Source organism: Bufo gargarizans, chromosome 5, assembly GCF_014858855.1.
Source record: "Bufo gargarizans isolate SCDJY-AF-19 chromosome 5, ASM1485885v1, whole genome shotgun sequence".
Lineage (NCBI taxonomy): Eukaryota > Metazoa > Chordata > Amphibia > Anura > Bufonidae > Bufo > Bufo gargarizans.
Window position 1 is genome coordinate 228,984,653 of NC_058084.1, and position 22,871 is coordinate 229,007,523.

At 45.4% G+C, this 22,871-nt stretch overlaps 1 protein-coding gene across 6 annotated transcripts in view; it reads left to right on the forward strand.

Annotated features, from left to right (window-relative positions):
* PTPN3 (protein tyrosine phosphatase non-receptor type 3) overlaps positions 1 to 22,871 on the forward strand; it is a 1,297,151-nt gene that overhangs the window by 71,780 nt on the left and 1,202,500 nt on the right. For 5 of the 6 annotated variants that reach the window (XM_044294788.1, XM_044294784.1, XM_044294789.1 and 2 more), the window contains exon 2: positions 6,093 to 6,241. In XM_044294788.1, the coding sequence (XP_044150723.1) occupies positions 6,107 to 6,241 (135 nt within the window). In that variant the 5' untranslated portion in view covers positions 6,093 to 6,106. Of the gene's footprint in view, positions 1 to 6,092; positions 6,242 to 22,871 lie in introns of those variants that run through there. The other variant, XM_044294792.1, reaches the window with a different exon arrangement.

Genomic DNA, 22,871 nt, shown 5'->3' on the forward strand with positions numbered 1-22,871 from the left:
CCCAGGGCTATCCTTCAGTTTGTGCTGCGCCCAGTCTCTTCCTGTTGAGCCGTACATGTACGGCGCAGGTCGTTAAGGGGTTAAAATGACTTATTGTGAATTGCTCATTTCTTGTGTTGGCCTGCTATCTGGTGGCCAAAATAAGAATTACAGCATAAATACTATCAGCCTCGTCAGCGAGGCTGATAGCATTCAGAACAACTACCGACAGCCCCATTGGCCGCTGGGGGTGTCAGTCTGAAGTCCGGAAGCACGAGCTTCCAGGTTTTTGCACATTTAGATGTCGTAATCAAGTGAGATCACTGCATCTAAAGCCTTTAATTACCGCAGTTGGCGTTATTGCCGTCACGGTAATTTGCCGCAGGTCTCTGCTGTTTGAGACTTGCCGGCCATCAAGCCTACTGCATGTGCGAGCGAGCGCCATATTTGCACATCACTCCAGCACCGTACATGTATGGTACTGGTAACGACAGGGTTAAAGTTGTTGTCCCATGTACCATGAAGGCCTTATTTATGCAGGTGCTGCTGAACAGTAGAACAATGTACCACAACTCAAGAGTCTGCAAATATTCCTGAAGGTCTTTTGCAGTCAAGCGGGCATTTTGATTTACCTTTCTAGAAATCCCACATTCAGCTGTCTGTGAAATTTTTCTTGGCCTTCCAGACTTTCTCTTGACCTCTTCTCTTCCTGTTAACTGCCATTTCTTACATTACATTTTGAACTGAGGAAATGGCAATCTTCTAATAGCATTTCATAACAATGATTATGAACAAGCCTTTACCTTAACGGGTTATTTAAAAGGGTTTTCCACAACTTAAATACTGATGACCTATCCTCTGACACCCGGAACCCCTGTGATCAGCTGATTGAGAAGGCATTGCAACAGTGCCGTACATTATATAGCGGCTGTGCTTGGTCTCACAGCCCAGCCCCATTCACTTCAATGGGGATGAGCTGCGTCTAGACCATATGACTGATGAAGGTGTCATCACTTGACCAAGAGAAAGATGCGAGAAGGCCGTGGCACTACTACGAGTGCTGCTACGTTCTCAAACTGTGGATCGGCTGGAGACCCCCACTGATCATATATTGATGACCTATACAGAGGATAGCTCATCAATATTTGAGTCTCGGAAAACCCCTTTAAGGTCTGAGACCTTGGGCAAAGTTATCCGATATCTCAAATCTACTTGGATTCCTACACTTTTAAAAGGTATTCCTTTTCTTTTTTCACTCTAAAATTGTACAAAGAAGAATAATACACTGATATTGCTAATGTTGAAAAGTGTGTTTCATCTTTACTGGTACAGATATATAATATATCCAGCAGTTTACTGATTACTTCAAGGTATAATAGATGCATAAATATACGTAGTAGTAGGACGCACAGGACCACTAGTCACCAACCAGGGTGCTCACAGTCAAAGTAGTTTCACCCCACTACTTGATGAAGACAAAATGTGTATGTAAAAGACTGGGCACACCTGAGGAAATGTGTTCACTATGTTTAATAATTTAAGGTAAAAGGCACATACATAAAAGGATGATTGGTAAAGTACCAAAAATAATCTATTTCTAATGCCTACAATCCAGATAAGCAGTAACACAATACACAGGAATTAAATTGGACAAGAATAATGTTGGCTAAAATGTCTAAAAATTCTATGCATACGTATAACCTAAAAAGCAACAATCGCTGATTGCAATATATATAGCAGGATGAGAGGAGAGAAGATGAAGAAGTCGCGGCACTCACCGGAGTAGATTAACTGTTGCTCTTTATTGAAACTTCCTTAGAAGACGATACATTAAGGATTCAGGGGCGGACACACTGTTGCAAGCGGTGACGGCCGTTTCGCGCGTGGGATCACGCTTCCTCAGGCTGCCATGTACGTCATCGCACAAACTTGCGCTTTATACAGGCGGACTTAAAGCGGCCGGCACAGTCAGCCTCAGCTGTGCGCCTATGAATCGATGACATAAGTTAAAAACATACAAACAGCAGGTATCAATGTGGATGCTGGAAACAAACTAGTAGGCATAGAAATATTATGCATAATATAATGCATATTATGCAGTAATATCCCTATCAATCGGGCTGTAGCTGCAAATTCATATATGAGTGGCGGGGAGGCTTAAACATAGCAATGCAAGTTCAGATGCAATTTAGTACAATATGATTCCTGTATTAATTACATTCGGGCTGCAAATGCTGCAGGGTGCAGATATAAAAAGTCGCAATGCAAAGCAAGTGCCCCTCTATCTCGAGCGCATCCGATTTACAAAAACACTGACATGTCGTTCTTGTCATTCATGCCTGCCGCTCCCATCGCTCCAGTTTGCATGATCCACCTTGCCTTCCTCTGCAGGAGCCGGCGATGCCGGTCACCACCCCTAGGGATGGGACGGACCTGCTCGATCCCCTCAAAGGAGAGGCAACGCGGATGGGCATCGTGGGCGGTGCGGATATGGTCAATAAGGCGTGGACTACCTCTGCCCGACCGTATAGAACAGACATGTTCACGGATGCGTTCAAATAGGGGGCGAATTGTTTTGCCTATATGAAAGCGTTTGCAGGGGCAAAAGACTACGTATACCACATAAGATGTACGGCAGTTAATAAATTCACGTACAGTGTGTCTAAACCCCCCTATCTGTAGATCTTTGCTGCAAGCATTCAGTGCACAAAATGAACAGTGGCCGCATTTGAAGTTGCCCCTGGGCTTCTTAAGCCAGGTCTCGTCTTTGGGCATGTTAAATGCACTCCTGACGAGCTTATCCTTAAGCATGGGGCCTCTTCTAAATGTGACCAACGGTTTTTCATTTGTTAAGTTGCTAAGAGAGGAATCCCCCTTCAGTAAATCCCAATTCTTGTTGATTGCTTGTCTAATTACTTCAGCGGCAGAACTGTATTGGAAGGAGAAAGCGAAGCGCGAGGGTTTGGCATTAATTCCTTTCTCCATGAGCAAGGAATTACGATCTAATTTCGCAGCCTTGTGAAGGGCTGTGGAGACACTTCTCGATGGATAACCCCTATCCAGGAGCCTACCCCTAAGCTCTCCAGCCTGCTTATAAAAGCCCTCATCGGTATCGTTTATCCTATGTAATCAGACAAATTGTCCGTACGGGACCGCGCGCTTGACCAATGGCGGATGAAAGCTGGTCTGGTGGAGGAGGGAGTTGGTCGCCGTAGGCTTACGGTAGCCACTGGTATGCACGATACCGTCCTTTACAATGACATGCACATCCAAGAAGTCTAGAGCCTCACCTCCAAAATTGATGGTGAATTTCATATTCATTCGGTTATTGCATTGAGATAGACAACGAATGCATGGCAAGACCCCCTCGCTCCCCGACCAGACCAGAAAGATGTCATCCACATATCTTAAAAATAAATGGATATGCCGCAGGAAGGGGTTATCCATCGAGAAGATACAAGTCTCTTCAAATACCGCCAGGTACAGGTTAGCAAATGTGCACGAGACAGGTGTGCCCATTGCTGTACCTAGTACCTGGCGGTACCACTGTCCATCAAATTGAAAGACATTATTTGTAAGGACAAGATCTAGTGCTTCATGGATAAAGTTGTTAAATGCCGCACCTTTGTCGCTTTTGCGTGAAACTGTGCTGACTGCCCGAAGTCCTAAATCTTGGGGAATTCTGGTATAAAGACTTTCGACGTCTAAAGACACAAGGTTAAACTCGTCCTGCCACTCAAGACCTCTGAGTGCCCGGAGAAAGTCACCTGTGTCTTTTAGATACGTTGGCGTACTGCTCAATAATGGTCTAAGAAGCCAGTCAATATAGCCAGACAAGGGCTCCATCACTGAGCCGATCCCAGCAATGATGGGACGGCCCGGGGTCGGGTCAGTGATTTATGAATTTTTGGCACAAAGTACCATACAGGGACTTTGGGGAAGGCAGGAATAAGTCGATCTTTCATGGCTTTGGATAGAAACCCATTGAATACATGTTGGTTAATAAGGGTAAACAGCTTAGATGACACCTCCGGTATAGGGTCGCCCCTGAGCTTTAAATATACTGTGCTGTCTCCTAATTGCCTGTACGCTTCCTTCAAATAATACTCCCTGTGCATCAGGACCACATTCCCTCACTTGTCGGCCGTCTTAATGACTATATTGGTCTGTTTGTTTAACCACAAGAGAGCGAGGGATTCTTCTACCGTGAGGTTAGAAGGTGCCGCGGGATACACCAGCGCACGCATTTCGCTCAATTCTCGCGTGTGGAAAAGATCTATTGCCGAGCACTAAAACCCTGGAAACTAAAATATTTCAGCTGGCGGATAAAGAGGTTAGACTTTTTTGGACAATTAAGTCTCTTAAGTCTTATAAAGAGAGCGGACGGGTCCCTAGGGGCCTGAGCTTGTTCAAAGAAATTGTACAGTATGATGATGACCCCCATTTTGTAGGGGAGTGGAAGGCTGCGCACCAGCGATTTTCCTGGGAAATCATGGAGCTTGTACTGGCCTGTGATCAGCAGGAATACGCAGCTGTCATGGACGAGCTGAGTAAAGCACGAGAGGAGCTTCAAAAACCACGCAGGCAGACATAAAAGATCATAAAAGGGACAAGTTCATCAGAGATAAAAACGATTATGAACTGGACCGTGTATTTGATTGGGGAAAAAAAAGGATCCGACCCATATGCATGCCACGCAGAGGGCGCCATAACTTTTGGGCCACTGACTCGGAGTCAAGCCAATCTGAAGGAAATGGAGCCAACTCGGGTGATGAACCATCCCCTTTAGAAAAAGCACGGGAAGGGGGCGTGGCAGACGCTCAAGAAAAATCCAGAGAGATCCGAAAGTCCACGAAAAGGAGGCGTCAGGTCTCCTGGCGACAGTAGAACATGATGAACTGTACCCTAATGCACCCACTAAGGACATAGTTGTCAACCTCACGGGCTATGAACTGCTCCCTGGCTGTATCCCACTCCTCAATCGAGGGCTGGGATACAGCCTACCTGGGCAGTTCAACCTTGTGGATTTTGAGATTGATTTGTATCTGTCGGTTCGCAAGCTGTATCTTAAAAAGTTGCTCGCTGAGACCCCCATGCAGGGCTCTACCCCCTTACCGGGGGAGGTCCCAGCTACCATGTCCCTAACTGATTTTCACTTACAAGGCAGATTCAGTGAGGAGGAGATAGCCTGCATCCACTTTCTGTCCAACAGGGAGCCAGAGGAGCCCGTGGACACTCAAGGCCATTTTAATAAATACACAGGGGGCGTCACCCTCCTTCCTTCCTCCCATGCTGGCTGGCTCGGCAATAGATCTTTTCCACAAGCGAGTATTGAGCGAAATGCGTGCGCTGGTGTATCCTGCGGCACCTTCTAACCTCACGGTAGAAGAATCCCGCGCTCTCTTGTGGTTAAACAAACAGACCAATATAGTCATTAAGACGGTCGACAAGGGAGGGAATGTGGTCCTGATGCCCAGGGAGTATTATTTGAAGGAAGCGTACAGGCAATTAGGAGACAGCACAGTATATTTAAAGCTCAGGGGCGACCCTATACCGGAGGTGTCATCTAAGCTGTTTACCCTTATTAACCAACATGTATTCAATGGGTTTCTATCCAAAGCCATGAAAGATCAACTTATTCCTGCCTTCCCCAAAGTCCCTGTATGGTACTTTGTGCCCAAAATTTATAAATCACTGACCCGACCCCCGGGCCGTCCCATCATTGCTGGAGCCCTTGTCTGGCTATATTGACTGGCTTCTCAGACCATTATTGAGCAGTACCCCGACGTATCTAAAAGACACAGGTGACTTTCTTCGGGCACTCAATTTTAGTTCCAATGCCTGGAGGCTGCAGGGAACAACTGATCAAATGAGTGTCGGGTGTCAGGCACCCACTGATCAGATATTGATGAACTATGCTGAGGATAGGTCATCAGTATCAGTTTCCTGGAACACCTGTTTAACCACAAAATCTAGAAAATGGGGCATGTATTAAAAAAATTTATAGAAATTTGAAATATTTATTTTGTTTGTGATATTAAATGTGATTCATAAATGTGTTTATAAAATGCTTGTAATTACTTAGAATCATGACACCTCTTTGTTATGTGCAGGTGCCGTGTTCGTTATGAACTCCAGCCTCCGAGCTTTAGGTGGAAGGATAAACAATCGATCAACTGAACCTCCAAAGGAAAAAAGTCGGTCTGAAGTGGTTTGCAATGTCCGTTTCCTGGATGGCTCTCAGCAAAGTTTCAGAGCTAATGTAAGTTTTACTGTAGCACAATATAGAATTCAGTTTTTATTTTTTCAATAAAATGCAACCATGCAAACATAATATTCTGAAGTTTTAAAGAGTCTCTGTCACCAGGATCAACCGTATTAAACCAGACATACTGTCTGGCAAGGCTCATCATGCTGATTAAAATTATACCGTTCTTTTGTCTGTACGATAAACAGCTTCAGAGATATCTGTTGTATTCATATGCAAATGAGTGTTCGAGCACCAGGAGGCAGGAATTCTTTGAGCACTGCTTTGTAACACCACCTATGCTTTCCACTCTCCCCCTCCCCTTGATTGACAGGGCTAGACATCAGGCTGAGGGCGGAGCTGAGTTCTAGAGCTGTTTGCTAACATGGTTTCCAGCCAGGAGAGGTCAAATACCGGACCGGAGTTTAAGTGCCTCTCTGGGTTTTGGCAGCACCTGGCTGTCCTTAAATAGGCAGCTGGACTCAGCAGAGATGTCTCTGTTTTTGGGATCTGAGGATTTGTGCCGTGCTGGAGGGCTGAGAGCCGCATGCTGGGGAAACAGGCCCCCTAAAGCCTGCTGTGGACTACTGGAGGCAGAACTGCCAGCAGGGGGACTTGTTTTATATGGACTTTCCATTGTGTGTGAATTAACACCAAGACTGCAAAGTTTCAGCACGTTTTGTGCAGTTGCCTCAAGTATGAATAAACACTGACGTTTTGAGTTAAGAACTTGTATTTTGCCTCTGTACTGCGCCCGCTTACCCTATTTACCTAAGCAAAACCACACACTGGGAAAGACGTCAAAGTTTTTTCTTCAGATATTTTTTTATTTCCACATTTATCCAAAACGAAAAGTCTATGCCCTTATCATACTGGTTTCTTTATAATGATACAGGTGAAACTCGAAAAATTAGAATATCGTCAAAGTTAATTTATTTTAGTAATGCAACTTAACTCCTTAAGCACACAGCCTTATTTCACCTTAAGGACCAGGCCATTTTTTGCTAATCTGACCAGTGTCACTTTAAGTGCTGATAACTTTCAATCGCTTTGACTTATCCAGGCCATTCTGAGATTGATTTTTAATCACATATTGTACTTCATGACACTGGTAAAATGAAGTAAAAAAAAATCATTTTTATTTATAAAAAATACCAAATTTACCATAAATTTGAAAAAAATTTATAATTTCCAAGTCTAAATTTCTCTACTTCTATTCTACATAAAAAATACCTCCAAAAATAGTTATTACTTTACATTCCCCATATGTCTACTTCATGTTTGGATCATTTTGGGAATTATATTTTATTTTTTGGGGATGTTACAAGGCTTAGTAGTAAGCAAATTTTGACATTTTTCTGAAATTTTCAAAAACCCAATTTTTAGGGACCAGTTCAGGTCAGTTCAGGTCACTTTGTATGGCTTATATAATAGAAAGCACCCAAAAATTTCCATGAATTTGTTACCCCCATTTTCCATTGTAACCCATTTTTCCACTAAAAAAAGCAAGGGTTAACAGCCAAACAAGACTGTATCTTTATTGCGCTGACTCTGCCGTTTACAGAAACACCCCATATGTGGCCTTACACTACTGTACGGCCACACAGCGGGGCATAGGGGGAAAGGTGCGCCGTTTGGTTTTTGGAGGGCTGATTTTTATGGACCGGTTTATTTACACCGTGTCCTGTTTCAACCCCCCTGATGCACCCCTGGAGTAGAAACTCCCTAAAAGTGACCCCATTTTGGAAACTACAGGATAAGGTGGCGGTTTTTTGGGGATTATTTTTAGGGTACATATGATTTTTGGTTGCTCTATATTACATTTTTGTGAGGCAAGGTTACCAAAAATTTAAATTCAGAAATTTCATCTCTATTTGCCATTAACTGTTGACGAACACCTAAAGGGGTAATAAAGTTTGTAAAATCAGTTTTGAATACCTTGAGGGGTGTAGTTTCTTAGATGGGGTCACTTTTATGGAGTTTTTACTCTAGGGGTGCATCAGGGGGGCTTCAAAAGAGACATGATGTCAATAAAAAAGGCCATCAAAATCGGCCTTCCACAAACCATGTGGGTCCTTTCTTTTTGCCTTTTAGTGATACAGCAGTTTACGACCACAAATGTGGCGTTTCTGTAAACTGCAGTGTCAGGGTAATAAATATTAAGGGCTCTTTCACACTTGCGTTGTTCTTTTCCGGCATAGAGTTCCGTCGTCGGGGCTCTATGCCGGAAAAATCCTGATCAGGATTATCCCAATGCATTCTGAATGGAGAGAAATCCGTTCAGGATGCATCAGAAACGTTTTTTGGCCGGAGAAAATACCGCAGCATGCTGCGCTTTTTGCTCCGGCCAAAAATCCTGAACACTTGCCGCAAGGCCGGATCCGGAATTAATGCCTATTGAAAGGCATTAATCCGGATCCGGCCTTAAGTTAAACGTTGTTTCGGCGCATTGCCGGATCCGACGTTTAGCTTTTTCTGAATGGTTACCATGGCTGCCAGGACGCTAAAGTCCTGTTTGCTATGGTAAAGTGTAGTGGGGAGCGGGGGGAGCAGTATACTTACCGTCCATTCGGCTCCCGGGCGCCCCACGCGCATGGATGACGTGATCGCATGGACACATCATCCATGCGCATTGGGGGCTCCAACGTCATTCTGGAGCGCCCCGGGAGCCGCACGGACGGTAAGTATATTGCTCCCCCACTACTACTATGGCAACCAGGACTTTAATAGCATCCTGGCTGCCATAGTAACACTGAACGCATTTTGAAAACGGATCCGTCTTCAAATGCTTTCAGTTCACTTGCGTTTTTCCGGATCCGGCGTGTAATTCCGGCAAATGGGGTACCCGACGGATCCGGACAACGCAAGTGTGAAAGAGCCCTAAGTTGTGCTTGGTTGTTAACCCTTGCTTTGTTACCGGAAAAAATGGATTGAAATGGAAAAGTGACAAAAATAGCTGTTTTGGCACCGTTTTTTTTTTTACCGTGTTAATCTGGGGGGTTAGGTCATGGGGTATTTTTATAGAGGAGATTCTTACGGACGCGGTGATGCCTAATAAGTCTACTTTTTAACAATTATTTAGGTTTTAGACTATATTATCCTTTTTGATACAAAAAAATGTTTTTGTATCTCTGAAGTCCGAGTCATATTTTTTTGTTTTTTAGCCGATTATCTTATGTAGGGGCGACTTTTTGATCGCTTGCTATTCGAATTTTTGTTATGTAAGGTGACAAAAAAGTTTTTTGCCCTGTTTTTTTTTTTGGGGACCGTGTTAATCTGGGGGGTTAGTCATGGGGTATTTTTATAGAGGAGATTATTACCGACGCAGCAATACCTAATTTGTATTTTTTATTATTTTAGTTTTTACAATTTTTTTTGGGTGTCTCAAGTCTGAGAACCAGTTTTTTTATCAGATGTCAGTGCTAAATTTGGATATAAATTTAGTACTCCATGGAAGTGTGATACTCCCTAAAGCAACCGTCAATGCAGAGGCCCGGATGATCGGGGCACCTGTTGCACTGAGTAGTGGTGTCCTTCCGTATCCCCCTCCTGCGACACACTCTGCACTTTTTTGGGGTTCGTCCCTTCTTTCCAGTATGGGGGACCACACCTGGAAAGTGTTGGCCAGGGACGATCCGGGCGCCTCCAGTTCCCGAAGTACTCCAGCCTGCTCTTTCCCGGTCCAAAAAGATCAGGGCCTTGAGGACTGCCTCATAGAACTGAAGGAATTTCCCTGTGTTGCCAGCGCTTCGGGATAGTACAAAAGAGTTGTACAAGGCAACCTGCACCAAGTAGACCGCAACTTTTTTGTACCATGCCCGGGTTTTGCGCATGGCGTTATATGGCTTGAGGACTTGATCAGAGAGATCAACTCCTCCCATATACTGATAGTAGTCGACGATACAATCGGGCTTGAGGACCTATGCCTCGGTACCTTGCACAGGGACAGGGGTGATGCCGTTACCATGAATTGTGGACAGTACAAAGGACATCCCTCTTGTCCTTATATCTGACCAGCAACAGGTTTTCACTGGTAAGAGCACGGCTCGCACCTCTAGGATAGTTACCTGGAGGGGGTGGGCAGGGAGGCCGCGTTGATTGTTACGCACGTTCCCGCAAGCGGATGTGGATCTGGCTGCGAGGGACTGGAGCAAGGGGGTACTAGTATAAAAGTTATCCACGTAAAGGTGGTAACCCTTATCTAGCAGTGGGTACATAAGGTCCCACACAAGTTTTCTGCTAACACCCAGAGTGGGGGGACATTCTGGGGGTTGAATATGGGAATCTCGCCCCTCGTACACACGAAACTTGTAAGTGTACCCTGAGGTACTGTCACAAAGTTTGTACAGCTTCACGCCATACCTCGCCCGCTTTGAGGGAACATACTGGCGGAAAATGAGTCTCCCCTTGAACGCAATGAGAGACTATGGAACTCTCTGCCTGAGGAGGTGGTGATGGTGAGTACAATAAAGGAATTCAAAAGGGGCCTGGATGTATTTCTGGAGCGTAATAATATTACAGGCTATAGCTACTAGAGAGATATCGTTGATCCAGGGATTTATTTTGCTTGCCTGATTGGAGTCGGGAAGGAATTTTTATTCCCCTAAAGTGAGGAAAATTGGCTTCTACCTCACAGGGGTTTTTTGCCTTCCTCTGGATCAACTTGCAGGATGACAGGCCGAACTGGATGGACAAATGTCTTTTTTCGGCCTTATGTACTATGTTACTATGTTACTCATCAACTGCGACCTCCCTTCCAGGTACATAGGCCTGTACAAATTTGTCCCCAAAATGATCGATGACCGGCCGTATCTTATACAGACGGTCATGGCAGGATCACCTTGGGGGGGACATGCTGCATTATGAATAATGCAGACATTTCCGGGTGGCCTCAAACCGGGAGCGTGTCTTGGCCGTACTGTAAAGTGGGGCCTGGTAGAGGACGTCTTCACTCCAGTAATGCCTGACACTAGGTTTCTTGACCAGGCCCATATGCAGCACAAGGCCCCAAAATGTCCTCATCTTGGCTGCACTGACTGGCGTCCAGCCACCGGGCCTGGCCAAAAAGGAGCCCGGGTGTTGCGCTACAAACTGTTGGGCGTGCAGGTTTGTCTGCTCCACCATCAGATTTACCAGTGGGTCACTGAAAAAATGACTAAAAAAAGTCATATTCAGTGTAGCCCACTGTGGAAATCTGGATTCCTGATTGGCCTACAAAATCAGGAATCACTGGCTCATATCGCTCTGGGTTACACCAGACAAGTTCACCGGCAGGGTGCTCCGGTAGATTTAACTGGTGGGCCGGAAAACTAGTATGAGCCCCAGAGCTGCTCGTACTAGTGTGGGCCACAGGGTCCCAGCATGGCGGTCCCCTTGCTCCGCCTGGCGGCATCTACGCCGCCTTGGGGGCTCATCATCATCGCTAGATGATGAGGCGGACGCGGATGACAACAGGAAAGTGGTGTCATCCTCGTCCTCGCTGGGACTCTCGGAGTCGGAGGCAAGCTGGGCGTATGCCTCCTCGGCCGAGAACGTCCGCCGGGCCATAGGGGAGTGTGTGTCTGCGTGTGTATGTGCGTGTGTGTAAATCTTTATTTGGTGTGCTTGTGTGTGGGGGCATAGGTGTTCGCGGACTTATCCCTAAAACTAACAGAAAAAAAAAGACTAACTTAAAAATGGGGGGAAAATGTGATAAAAAAAGTCCCAAAAAAAAAATCAAAACCTCTAATTAACAGTCTGAAGTTGATCAGTGGTGGGGTGTGCGATGCGCTAAGAGTGACGGCTACAGTCAGCGTATGCACAAAAAAATAATGCCTGCGCCCCAAAAAAGTTGTGGGGGCAGGGGGGCAAGCAGCAGCACCCCTGGGGGGTCTAGGGTCACACAGTTGTGCTGTGGACCCCAGACACCCTACTTAGGGTGATGCTACCAAACTTTTTTTTACCACTAACTTTCCCTTTTATATCCCTGCCTAGCCCAACCTTTCCCTATACTTTCCCTAATTACCTGATGTTAAAGATGGGGGTGCTTGGGCACAGATCGGGTCCTGGGGGCAAGGATGGGTGCTGGGTCACAGATCGCACGTGTAGCAGCAACGCTCCTCTCTCCTCGGTCTCCGGACACAAAAGGAGAAGGAGAGGAGCGCTGCTATCATTTGAATCTGCCCTCCTTCCGGCCTGCCCTCCTACCAATCAGAAGCGATCCTAAGTGGTGATGTCACCATCACCACTCAGGATCGCAGTATAGTGATTGGTGGGGTAAAAATCACACCACCGATCACCATCCTGTTCTGGGTTATCGGGTCCTCAGAGACCCGAATATCCCGGAAACGCTGCAAATCGCAGGTCTGAATTGACCTGTGGTTTGCTGCGATCGCCTACGCGGGGGGGGGGGGTCAAACCCCCCGACACATTTGCCCCAGGTGATTTGCCCCCCCCCCCCCCCCCCGGCACATTTGCCCCAATGATTTGAGCAGGCACCGGGTTCCGATCACCATATGCTGCGCGGCATTGATTGAAAATACACAGGGCGTACAGGTACGTTCTGCATCCTTAAGTACCAGTACATAAGCCCTATGTCCGGAAGAGGTTAAAGGGATTCTGTCACCAGGTTTTGTGATATAGAGTTGCGGACATGCACGGCTAGATCACCGCTTGCATGTCCGCAATATATCTGTCCTATAGGGCTGTGTGGTTTTAATTTAATTTATATAAAAAAGGATTTTATAGATATGTAAATGAGTCTTGTATGTGTCCAAGGGGCTGTACTAACCTTCCTGGAGCCCAGCCGTTCCCAGCCATTCCCGCCTGTGAAGGAGCTCAGCACCGCCTATGTCCTCCGAATCTCCTCCTTTTATCAACTATAGATTGCCGTAATCTCACGATGCGCGAGATCGCGCATGCACAGTTCTTTCCCTGAGGCTGATGCCAGCACATGGAAGGAACACTATACTGGCACTGTGCATGCATGAGCTTGCGCATCGCGATCTAGCCGTGCATGTCCGCAGCTCTATATCACAAAACTTGGTGACAGAATCCCTTTAAAAGTTGAAACTAATATTTGAGATAGACTCATTACATGCAAGCCTTTATTTGTTATAATTTGGATGATTATGGCTTACAGCTTATGAAAACCCCAAAGTCACAATCTCAGGTACCCTTTGCTCAGGAGGTATGGATTATTTAGCTGACTAGACACTTTTAGCCTAGAATATTGAACCTTTTCACAATATTCTAATTTTAATTTGCATTAATGCAACTCCTTTTAAGTTGCATTACTGAAATAAATGAACTTTTGCACGATATTCAAATTTTTTGAGTTTCACATGTACAGTCGTAGCGTGTTAATCAAGGGGAGGGGAAAGTGTGTAGAGCACATGGGGTCTTACAAAGCAGTGTTCAAAGGGTTCATCCCTCCCTCCTGATGCTCGAACTTCTCATTGGCGTATGAATACAAACACAGATATCTCTGCAGCTGTTTAGTATACAGGAAAAAAAAAAAAGTATCGGTTTAACCCCTTCAACCCCGGACCTGTTTTCACCTTCCTGCCCAGGCCATTTTTTGCAAATCTGACATGTGTCACTTTATGTGGTAATAACTTTTTATAGGGATTCCAAAAAGTTTGGAAATTGATCCTGAGATGAGAACCCTCACTGAGGGACGGGTATATAAGGCCATGCTAGGAAGAAGGATATCAGAGGTAAAACAGAGTTTTCTGAGAACCTCCATCAAGTATCTCTAATAGACTTTATTAAACATCTTCTGGGCATCCACTGAGAGAAGCAGAGAAGGTGTCCGTTGCCCAGCTAACCTTTGAGAGGACATAGAGAAATCGGTGTGTACCATCTGATATTTGACGCCCTTTAATAAAATTGACCTATCAAAATAGGAAAAATGTCAGCTAATCTATGTGCCCATAACTTCGAATATATCTTCAGATCGACATTCAGTAGTGAAATCAGACTAAAATTGGCTGGGGTTTTAGGAGATTTCGCAGGTTTGGGCATAGAAATATAGAAACATAGAATGCGTCGGCAGATAAGAACCATTTGGCCCATCTAGTCTGCCCAATATACTGAATACTATGAATAGCCCTTGGCCCTATCTTATATTAAGGCTGGCCTTATGCCTATCCCATGCATGCTTAAACTCCTTCACTGTATTTCCAGCTACCACTTCTGCAGGAAGACTATTCCATGCATCCACTATTCTCTTAGTAAAGTAATACTTCCTGATATTACTTTGCCCCTCTAATTTAAAACCATATCCTCTTGTAGCAGTTTTTCTTCTTTTAAATATTCTCTCCTCTTTACCCTTTATGTATTTAAAAGTTTCTATAATATCCCCTCTGTCTCGTCTTTCTTCCAAGCTATACATGTTAAGGTCCTTTAATCTTTCCTGGTAAGTTTTATCCTGCAATCCATGTACTAGTTTAATAGCTCTTCTCTGAACTCTCTCCAAAGTATCAATATCCTTCTGGAGATATGGTCTCCAGTACTGAGCACAATACTCCAAATAATGTCTCACTAGTGCTCTGTAGAGCGGCATGAGCACCTCCCTCTTTCTACTGGTAATGCGTCTCCCTATACACCCAAGCATTCTGCTAGCATTTCCTGCTGCTCTAGGCAAATTAATGCTTCCAGCATTTCAGAAGGGAAAAAAACAGGCATAATACACTTTAGTTAAATAGAGTTTATGAGCAATAGTTTGAGTCTTATAGATCTCATTTGTCATCCTATCAGGGCCCAGGGATTTTATGTAAATTTCATTACCTCTTTCTTACCTGTTTAGACAAAAGTTGTAGATAACTGAGGTAATATTCCTTTAAATTGTATGGGGGGAGGTACTATCTCTCCTTGGGGAGAGAGCGCCTTAATCGGCACAAGAAGGCTTATAGGCCATTCATGCTTCTAGGTACCACTTGGAACGAAACCCGAGTTCGGGAAATGTTTTTTTTTTTACAGTAAATATTAATCTATGAAGTTATTACGCAAAGTCACGCGAGACTTCGCAAAGTAATAACTTCGGCTCATCTGAGCCAATACATTCTAATACTGTACGGAGCTCCTGATCCATACAGTATTAGAACAAAGGTTTATGTTTCATCCGAAGTCAATTCGCTCATCCCTATCTATTACCACAGTCAGTCCTGTCCGTCCTGTCTGTACTTAATGTCTCCTCATGAACTCCATTCCTACAGAGTTTCAGGTGAAGATCTTCTCATCTGTATTCAGGATCATAATCCCTGACAAGTAGGAGAGGAGGATGAGGCAGCTCTTTACCTCATCGTTGTGAAGCAACTTGTCCTGCTGTGCGATTAGGACAGGCTTTGTGTGCACTAGTAGGACAGCGAACATTTGTTTTTCTTAATCATTGCTCCCTAGACAAAATGAGCCGTTATAACTAATGAAAGGTATTTGGGAATATATTTGTAATAAAATTATATTTACCGTATTTTTCGCCGTATAAGACGCACTTTTTCTTCCCCCAAAATGGGGGAGAAATGCCCCTGCGTCTTATACGGCGAATGCAGTCAGTTTTACATCGCTGGCAGCGATGTAAAGAGAGCGAGGACTCGGGGAGGGACTGGGAGGAGGAGCTGGGGCCGGCAATAGCGGCGGGGCGGTGCAGTCACTGTACTAAAGGCCCGCCCCGCCGCTCCGGTGTACTAATAAAATGTCATATTCAATGAATGGTTATTAAATATGCCCCTTTATGCTTAATAGTACCTTAAATCCTTAGCGCTTCAGTAGTATGCAGGCTGGGCGGGCGGCAGCGTAACTCCCTGATGTCACGTGCCTGCGCCGCCTACTTTATGAATGAAGCAGGCGGCGCAGGCAAGTGACGTCAGTGAGTGACGCGCCGCGCCGGCTGCCCGGCCTGCCGGCATTGTACTGAAGCGCTTCGGATTTAAGGTACTTTTAGGAATAAAGAGGCATATTTAAAAACTATTAATTGAATAAGACATATGATATTAGTATACAGGAGCGGCGGGGGATCTGTGGATGGCACAGTTATGGGCTGGGAGGGTCTGTGGATGACACATGTATAACAGTGCCATCCACAGATCCCCCCCTGTAACAGTGCCAGCCACAGATCCCCCTGTAACAGTGAAAGCCACAGATCCCCCCATAACAGTGTCTGTCATCCACAGTTCCCCCCTAACAGTGTCCGTCATCCACAGTTCCCCCCTAACAGTGTCCGTCATCCACAGTTCCCCCCATAACAGTGTCCGTCATCCACAGTTCCCCCCATAACAGTGTCCGTCATCCACAGATCCCCCCATAAGTGTCCGTCATCCACAGATCCCCCCATAACAGTGTCAGTCATCCACAGATCCCCCCATAACAGTGTCCGTCATCCACAGATCCCCCCATAACAGTGTCCGTCATCCACAGATCCCCAGTAATAGTGCCATCCACAGACCACCTAGTTCCAAACCCACAGCACACCTTTTGGTTAAAAATATTTTTTTTCTTATTTTCCTCCCCAAAAACCTAGGTGCGTCTTATACGCCGGTGCGTCTTATACGGCGAAAAATACGGTACGTATTTTCATTTTCTTAATTCCCGGAGAACTGCTTTAATATATTGTTGCATAAGCGGTAAATAAGTCTGCTGTTTTAGAATGTAATTATTCAAATGCCAGGTTGAGAAAGAGCTAAAAGAATTGTTCGTTAACCCCTTCCCGACTGCCCACTGTGCAGATAACACGTATATAAACGTTCCGGCAGCACTTTAATCTCAGTGCTGAGATTAAAGCTCCTGCTCCTGCAATCTAGCAGGAGCCGGTTGGGTCATGTGAGAGACAGCAGGGTCCCTGAAGAGATGACAGGAGCGTTTTATTACCGCTTCTGCCGTCTCATGTTGTGGGAGTATAGTGCTCCACAAGCGCAGGGGGGAGAGCAGGAAGTGGCAGAGCCGCCTCCTCTGTTAGTCCCAGCGGTCACATGACTGCCGGGGGTGCCTGGGGCAGGGGCAGGGTCTAAGAAGACCCTGATCAGCTCTGCCTGTGTGTAATGTCCCCACAGGGGATTACACACAGGCATTTACAGTGGAAACAGTGGGGGGGGGGGGGGAATGTGAAAAAGTCAGTGTCCTCCACAGGTCTTTTAATGACCTCATGGTGGACATATCATGTGCCAAAAAGTAAAAAAATAAATATGTAAAACACAAAAAATGCAGTCGCTAACAGAAACAGTCACCATAGTCGCCCCGTTCACTCAAACCTATACATGTTATATATGAAAATGATTGTCACAAAATAGGTAACCCATTGCAATAATGAATTTTTGTGTCAGTTTTAATATTTAAGAACTAAAAAACTATAATTAAAAAAATATATACGTTTTAATAATAATTTGCTGTTTTCCTCCAAATTAAACCAAAAAAGCTAGCGTCACTAAACCGTGGTGTGCACAAAATAACAAAAAATAGCCTGGACATTCAGGCTTTTTTTTTGGGTGCGGTCATGAAAGGGTTAATGAAAGGAAGATCTATAGCACAGCAAAAGATTCTATTTCAAGCGATGCTTTAATACATATTTGTGCAATTACATAATTTTGTGTTTATGTAAGAAAGTCCCATAGATGGGGGCCTCAGAACCGGCATCTGCATCCAAAAGTGTTTGCTCCATACTTATGCCAAGATCCCTTGATAAAGGTTGCTACTGACTGAAACATTGGGACTTTCTTTTATGGCCCCATATAATAGTCAAAACGACTCCTAAATCTAAAGTCTTTGCATGTCTACACGAGGTGATGCAATAAAGCTTACAGCTGTCCGCCATCTTACATACACATGGCTTCATAAGCACAGTGAGTAAGCCAAAGTCCTTTCTTAAATGACAGTACCACTTAAACAGGAATAACATGTCCACAAGAGGCTTCGTGGATTTCTCGGTCACTGAACATACGGAAACTCACCCTGCTCCCAAACACTCAGATATTCAGGAGTCAGAGTCCATGTTCACTGAAGAACAGACTTTACGATCTAAATATGTTATCAAACCAATACAAAAGATTAGAGAGAACTTTGAGGCAACCAAAGAAAAGTCAGTGACAATTTCAATGATTTATGGCAAAGAACTGAACACTATATAGTAGCTCTTTCACGCTATGAGAATGATGCACCAAAGTTAACCACAGCATTGAATCGTTTAACGCCTATGTCCGCTATCAGTGACTGTATGCACAGTACATCACCTTTCTGAATGATTCCGATTTTGATGATGCTTCAGAAGAGTTGAGAGAAAGAATCTCCTCCAAGAGAAGGATACCTTAATACAAGACACAAAGAACAAGGCAGAACTCTGCATCGCACACTTGCAAGAAGTGAGATCCCATCGATCAACTTCAACCAAGTATATGCTTTCACCTTCCAAAACCTCTCGTTCTGGAAGGTCGGCATTACATGACAAGCTTATAGAGATCCGGGCAGAATCAGAGGAAGCAAGTGTAAGAAATTCCTTTGCTAAAATGGAGGCAGAAATGGCAAAGAAGAAAGCAGAAATGGCGTAGATGGAGACAGACAGAAGCCCAACTAAAAATTCTCCAAACAGAAAGGGAAGAAGCAGCTACCTTGGCTAAACTGAACGTCTTCGAGCAAGCATTAGGGCAAGGTACCATAGTAACATAGTACATAAGGCCGAAAAAAGACTTTTGTCCATCCAGTTCGGCCTGTCATCCTGCAAGTTGATCCAGAGGAAGGCAAAAATAAAACCTGTGAGGTAGAAGCCAATTTTCCCCACTTTAGGGGAATAAAATATTCCTTCCCGACTCCAATCAGGCAATCAGAATAACTCCCTGGATCAACGACTCCTCTCTAATAGCTATAGCCTGTAATATTATTACACTCCAGAAATACATCCAGGCCGCTCTTGAATTCCTTTATTGGACTTACCATCACCACCTCCTCAGGCAGAGAGTTCCATAGTCTCACTGCTCTTACCGTGAAGAATCATCTTCTATGTTTGTGTACAAACCTTCTTTCCTCCAGACGCAGAGGATGTCCCCTCGTCACAGTTACAGTCCTGGAAATAGATAGATGATGGGATAGATCTCTGTACCGACCTAGACTATTTCATCCCAGGAGAAGTGGAAGACACAACTGTCACGGCTGTAAGTGAGCAACACACAGTAAATAGCAACAGACCGGACCCAAACTAGGGAGGATAAAGGGTGACCCCTGTCAGACCCTAAAAGCTCTCCCTAAGCTGCTATGCACATGTCCATATCCATATGGTGGATCGAGACATGCCAGCGTACCTAAGGCTGATGACCACTGAAACCCCTACAATAGTGGAAGGGGCACGGCCACCGGTGCCCTGCTCAGTATATGGACGGAACCGGGGTCGCCTAGGATCCAGTCAGCAAAGAAACAGAAACACACAATGTCTGAACACTTAACTGAAGGAGCTGCGGCTGCAGTGAAAACAGATCCAAAGTCAGCAGACAATATCCAAAGTACTTGCTTCAGCAGAACACAGATCCAGTGAAAAGATATCACACAGGTGAAGATACTCAAGCGAGAGATACAACTCAAAAGAAAAGTATAATCCGCACCTCTACAAAGGAGGAGGAGTGATTTAAAGGCAGCGAAATCAAACACAGGAGAGACAGCTGGGAGGAAGGAAACAGAAAGTAAAGACCTCATCACAGGGGCGGAGAAACAGGGCAGAGGGAACTCCTTCAAGCTCTAGTAGTGACATCATCACCGGGGTGGAGAAACAGAGCTGTGAGAACGTCTCAAAGCTCTGGTAGTGACAGTACCCCCCCCCCCCCTCTACGGGTGAACTCCGGACACCCAGGACCCACCTTCTCAGGATGAACCCTATGAAATGCCCTGATGAGGCGAGTGGCTTTAATGTCCGACACCGGAACCCACATCCTCTCCTCAGGACCATAACCCTTCCAATGAACGAGGTACTGAAGAGAACCGGGGACAATGCGAGAGTCCACAATTCTGGAAACCTCAAACTCCAGATTGCCATCAACCAAAATCGGAGGAGGAGGCAAAGAGGAGGGTACCGTGGGCTGGACATATGGTTTTAAAAAAGAGCCCTGTGAAATACATTATGTATCTTCCAAACCCGTGGAAGATCAAGACGGAAGGCGACAGGATTGACGACTGACAAGATTTTATAAGGCCCAATAAACTTGGGACCCAATTTCCAGGAGGGAACCTTCAGTTTAATATTTCTTGTAGACAACCACACCAGATCACCCACATTCAGGTCCAGACCAGGCACACACGTCTCTTATCAGCCACACGCTTATATTTCTCACTCATCTTTCTAAGATTACTCTGAATCTTTTGCCAAATGGTAGACAAAGACGAGGAAAATCTCTCCTCCTCAGGCAAAAAAGAGGGAGCCCCTCCCGAGAATGTCCTAAACTGCGGATGGAACCCATATGCACCAAAGAATGGTGACTTATCAGAAGATTCCTGACGACGGTTGTTCAGAGCAAACTCAGCAAGAGGGAGAAATGAACACCAATCCTCCTGGTTCTCTGCCACAAAACAGCGCAAATATGTCTCCAGATTCTGGTTGACGCGTTCAGTCTGACCATTCGACTGCGGGTGAAAAGCAGAAGAGAAGGACAGCCGAACCCCCAGGCGAGAACAGAAAGCCTTCCAGAATCTGGACACAAACTGCGTGCCTCTATCGGAAACAATATCCGAGGGAATGCCATGCAATTTAACAATATGGTCGACAAAAGCTTGCGCCAACGCTTTAGCACTGGGTAAACCAGGGAAGGGTACGAAATGAGCTATCTTGCTAAAATGGTCCACCATCACCAGGATCACCGACTTCCCTGAGGAACGAGGAAGATCCGTGATAAAGTCCATGGAGAGGTGTGTCCAAGGACGGGAAGGTATGGGTAACGGGAGAAGGGGACCTGAAGGCCGTGAACGAGGGACCTTAGCGCGAGCGCACGTCTCACAAGCAGCCACAAAACCCTCCACCGACTTACGAAGAGCCGGCCACCAAAATCTCAGAGCAATGAGATCTACCGTGGCTCTACTCCCGGTGTGACCAGCAAGAACAGTATCATGATGCTCCTTGAAGAGTTTGTGACGTAACTCAGGAGGCACAAACAACTTCCCAGGAGGACAACGGGCAGGTACCTCAGTCTGGACAGCCTGGACCTCGGCCTACAAATCAGAATACAGAGCAGAAACAACCACCCCCTCCGCCAAAATGGGACCCGGGTCCTCGGAGTTTCCTCCTTCCGGAAAACAGCGAGAGAGAGCATCAGCCTTCACATTTTTTATCCCAGGGCGGAATGTAACGACAAAATTTAATCTGGAGAAGAACAGAGACCATCTGGCCTGTCTCGGATTCATACGCCTGGCCGACTCCAAGTACGCCAGATTCTTATGGTCGGTAAAAACGGTGACAGGGTTCCTGGGCCCCCTCCAACCAATGGCGCCATTCCTCAAAAGCTAACTTGATGGCCAACAACTCTCTATCTCCCACATCATAGTTTCTCTCTGCCGGGGAGAGTTTTTTTTTTGAGAAAAAGGCACAGGGTCGCCACTTGGCAGGAGAAGGGCCCTGGGACAAAACCGCACCCACACCCACCTCGGAAGCATCCACCTCAACTATAAAAGGTAAGGAAACATCAGGATGCACCGAGACGGGAGCAGACGCAAAACTCTCTTTAATCTTAGAAAAAGCTGCAAGCGCCTCCTCCGACCAAGAGGAGAAAACCCAGAAATTGAATCTCCGATACCATAAAAACACATTTCTCCAGCTTGGCGTACAATTTATTCTCCCGCAGAATCCGCAGAACCTGAAAAAGATGATCACACAGGTGAAGATACTCAAGCGAGAGATACAGCTCAAATGAAAAGTATAATCCGCACCTCTACAAAGGAGGAGGGGTGTTTTAAAGGCAGTGAAATCAAACACAGGAGAGACAGCTGGGAGGAAGGAAACAGAAAGTAAAGACCTCATTACAGGGGCGGAGAAACAGGGCAGAGGGAACTCCTCCAAGCTCTAGTAGTGACATCACAGGGGTGGAGAAACAGAGCTGTGAGAATGTCTCAAAGCTCTGGTAGTGACACCAACTGACCGCACTGCCAGATATGTGCTAAGGTAATCATCACCTGCTTCTCCTGCTAAATCGCATGTACCAACGCCACTTCTAAATCACCGACTGGGTGAACCCACAGAGCACCAGATATCGCCACCCACCGATAAAAAGGTCATTTCTAGCGTCGAGCCAGCTGATCCTCTGGAAACTAAACCACAGCTTAATCCTTGTACCACATAATTCTTTCACGATCAATCTCAGCCTTATATGCCAGAGCGTCTACATGCCCCAGTGTTAATGGGAATATTAATTATTGAAATTTAGGGTAATCTCAATAATTAATATTCATAAATAGGCGTGAATAGTCTATTGATGACTCCGCCTATTTATCCCTAAAATAGAAATACTCTCACTGCAAGGATGCAGAGAGACACTCAAAGAGGTTGGAGTGTATTACAAGTGTTGTGCTTCGTCAAATCATAAGACTGTAAAGCTATCATCAGGTGTGCAGAATGCAGCATGTTACATCAATACATCCTACTTTGCCTCCAGACAACGCACCATCTCAAGCCGCAACCAACACCGTCGCACTTCATGACGGGGAGCCA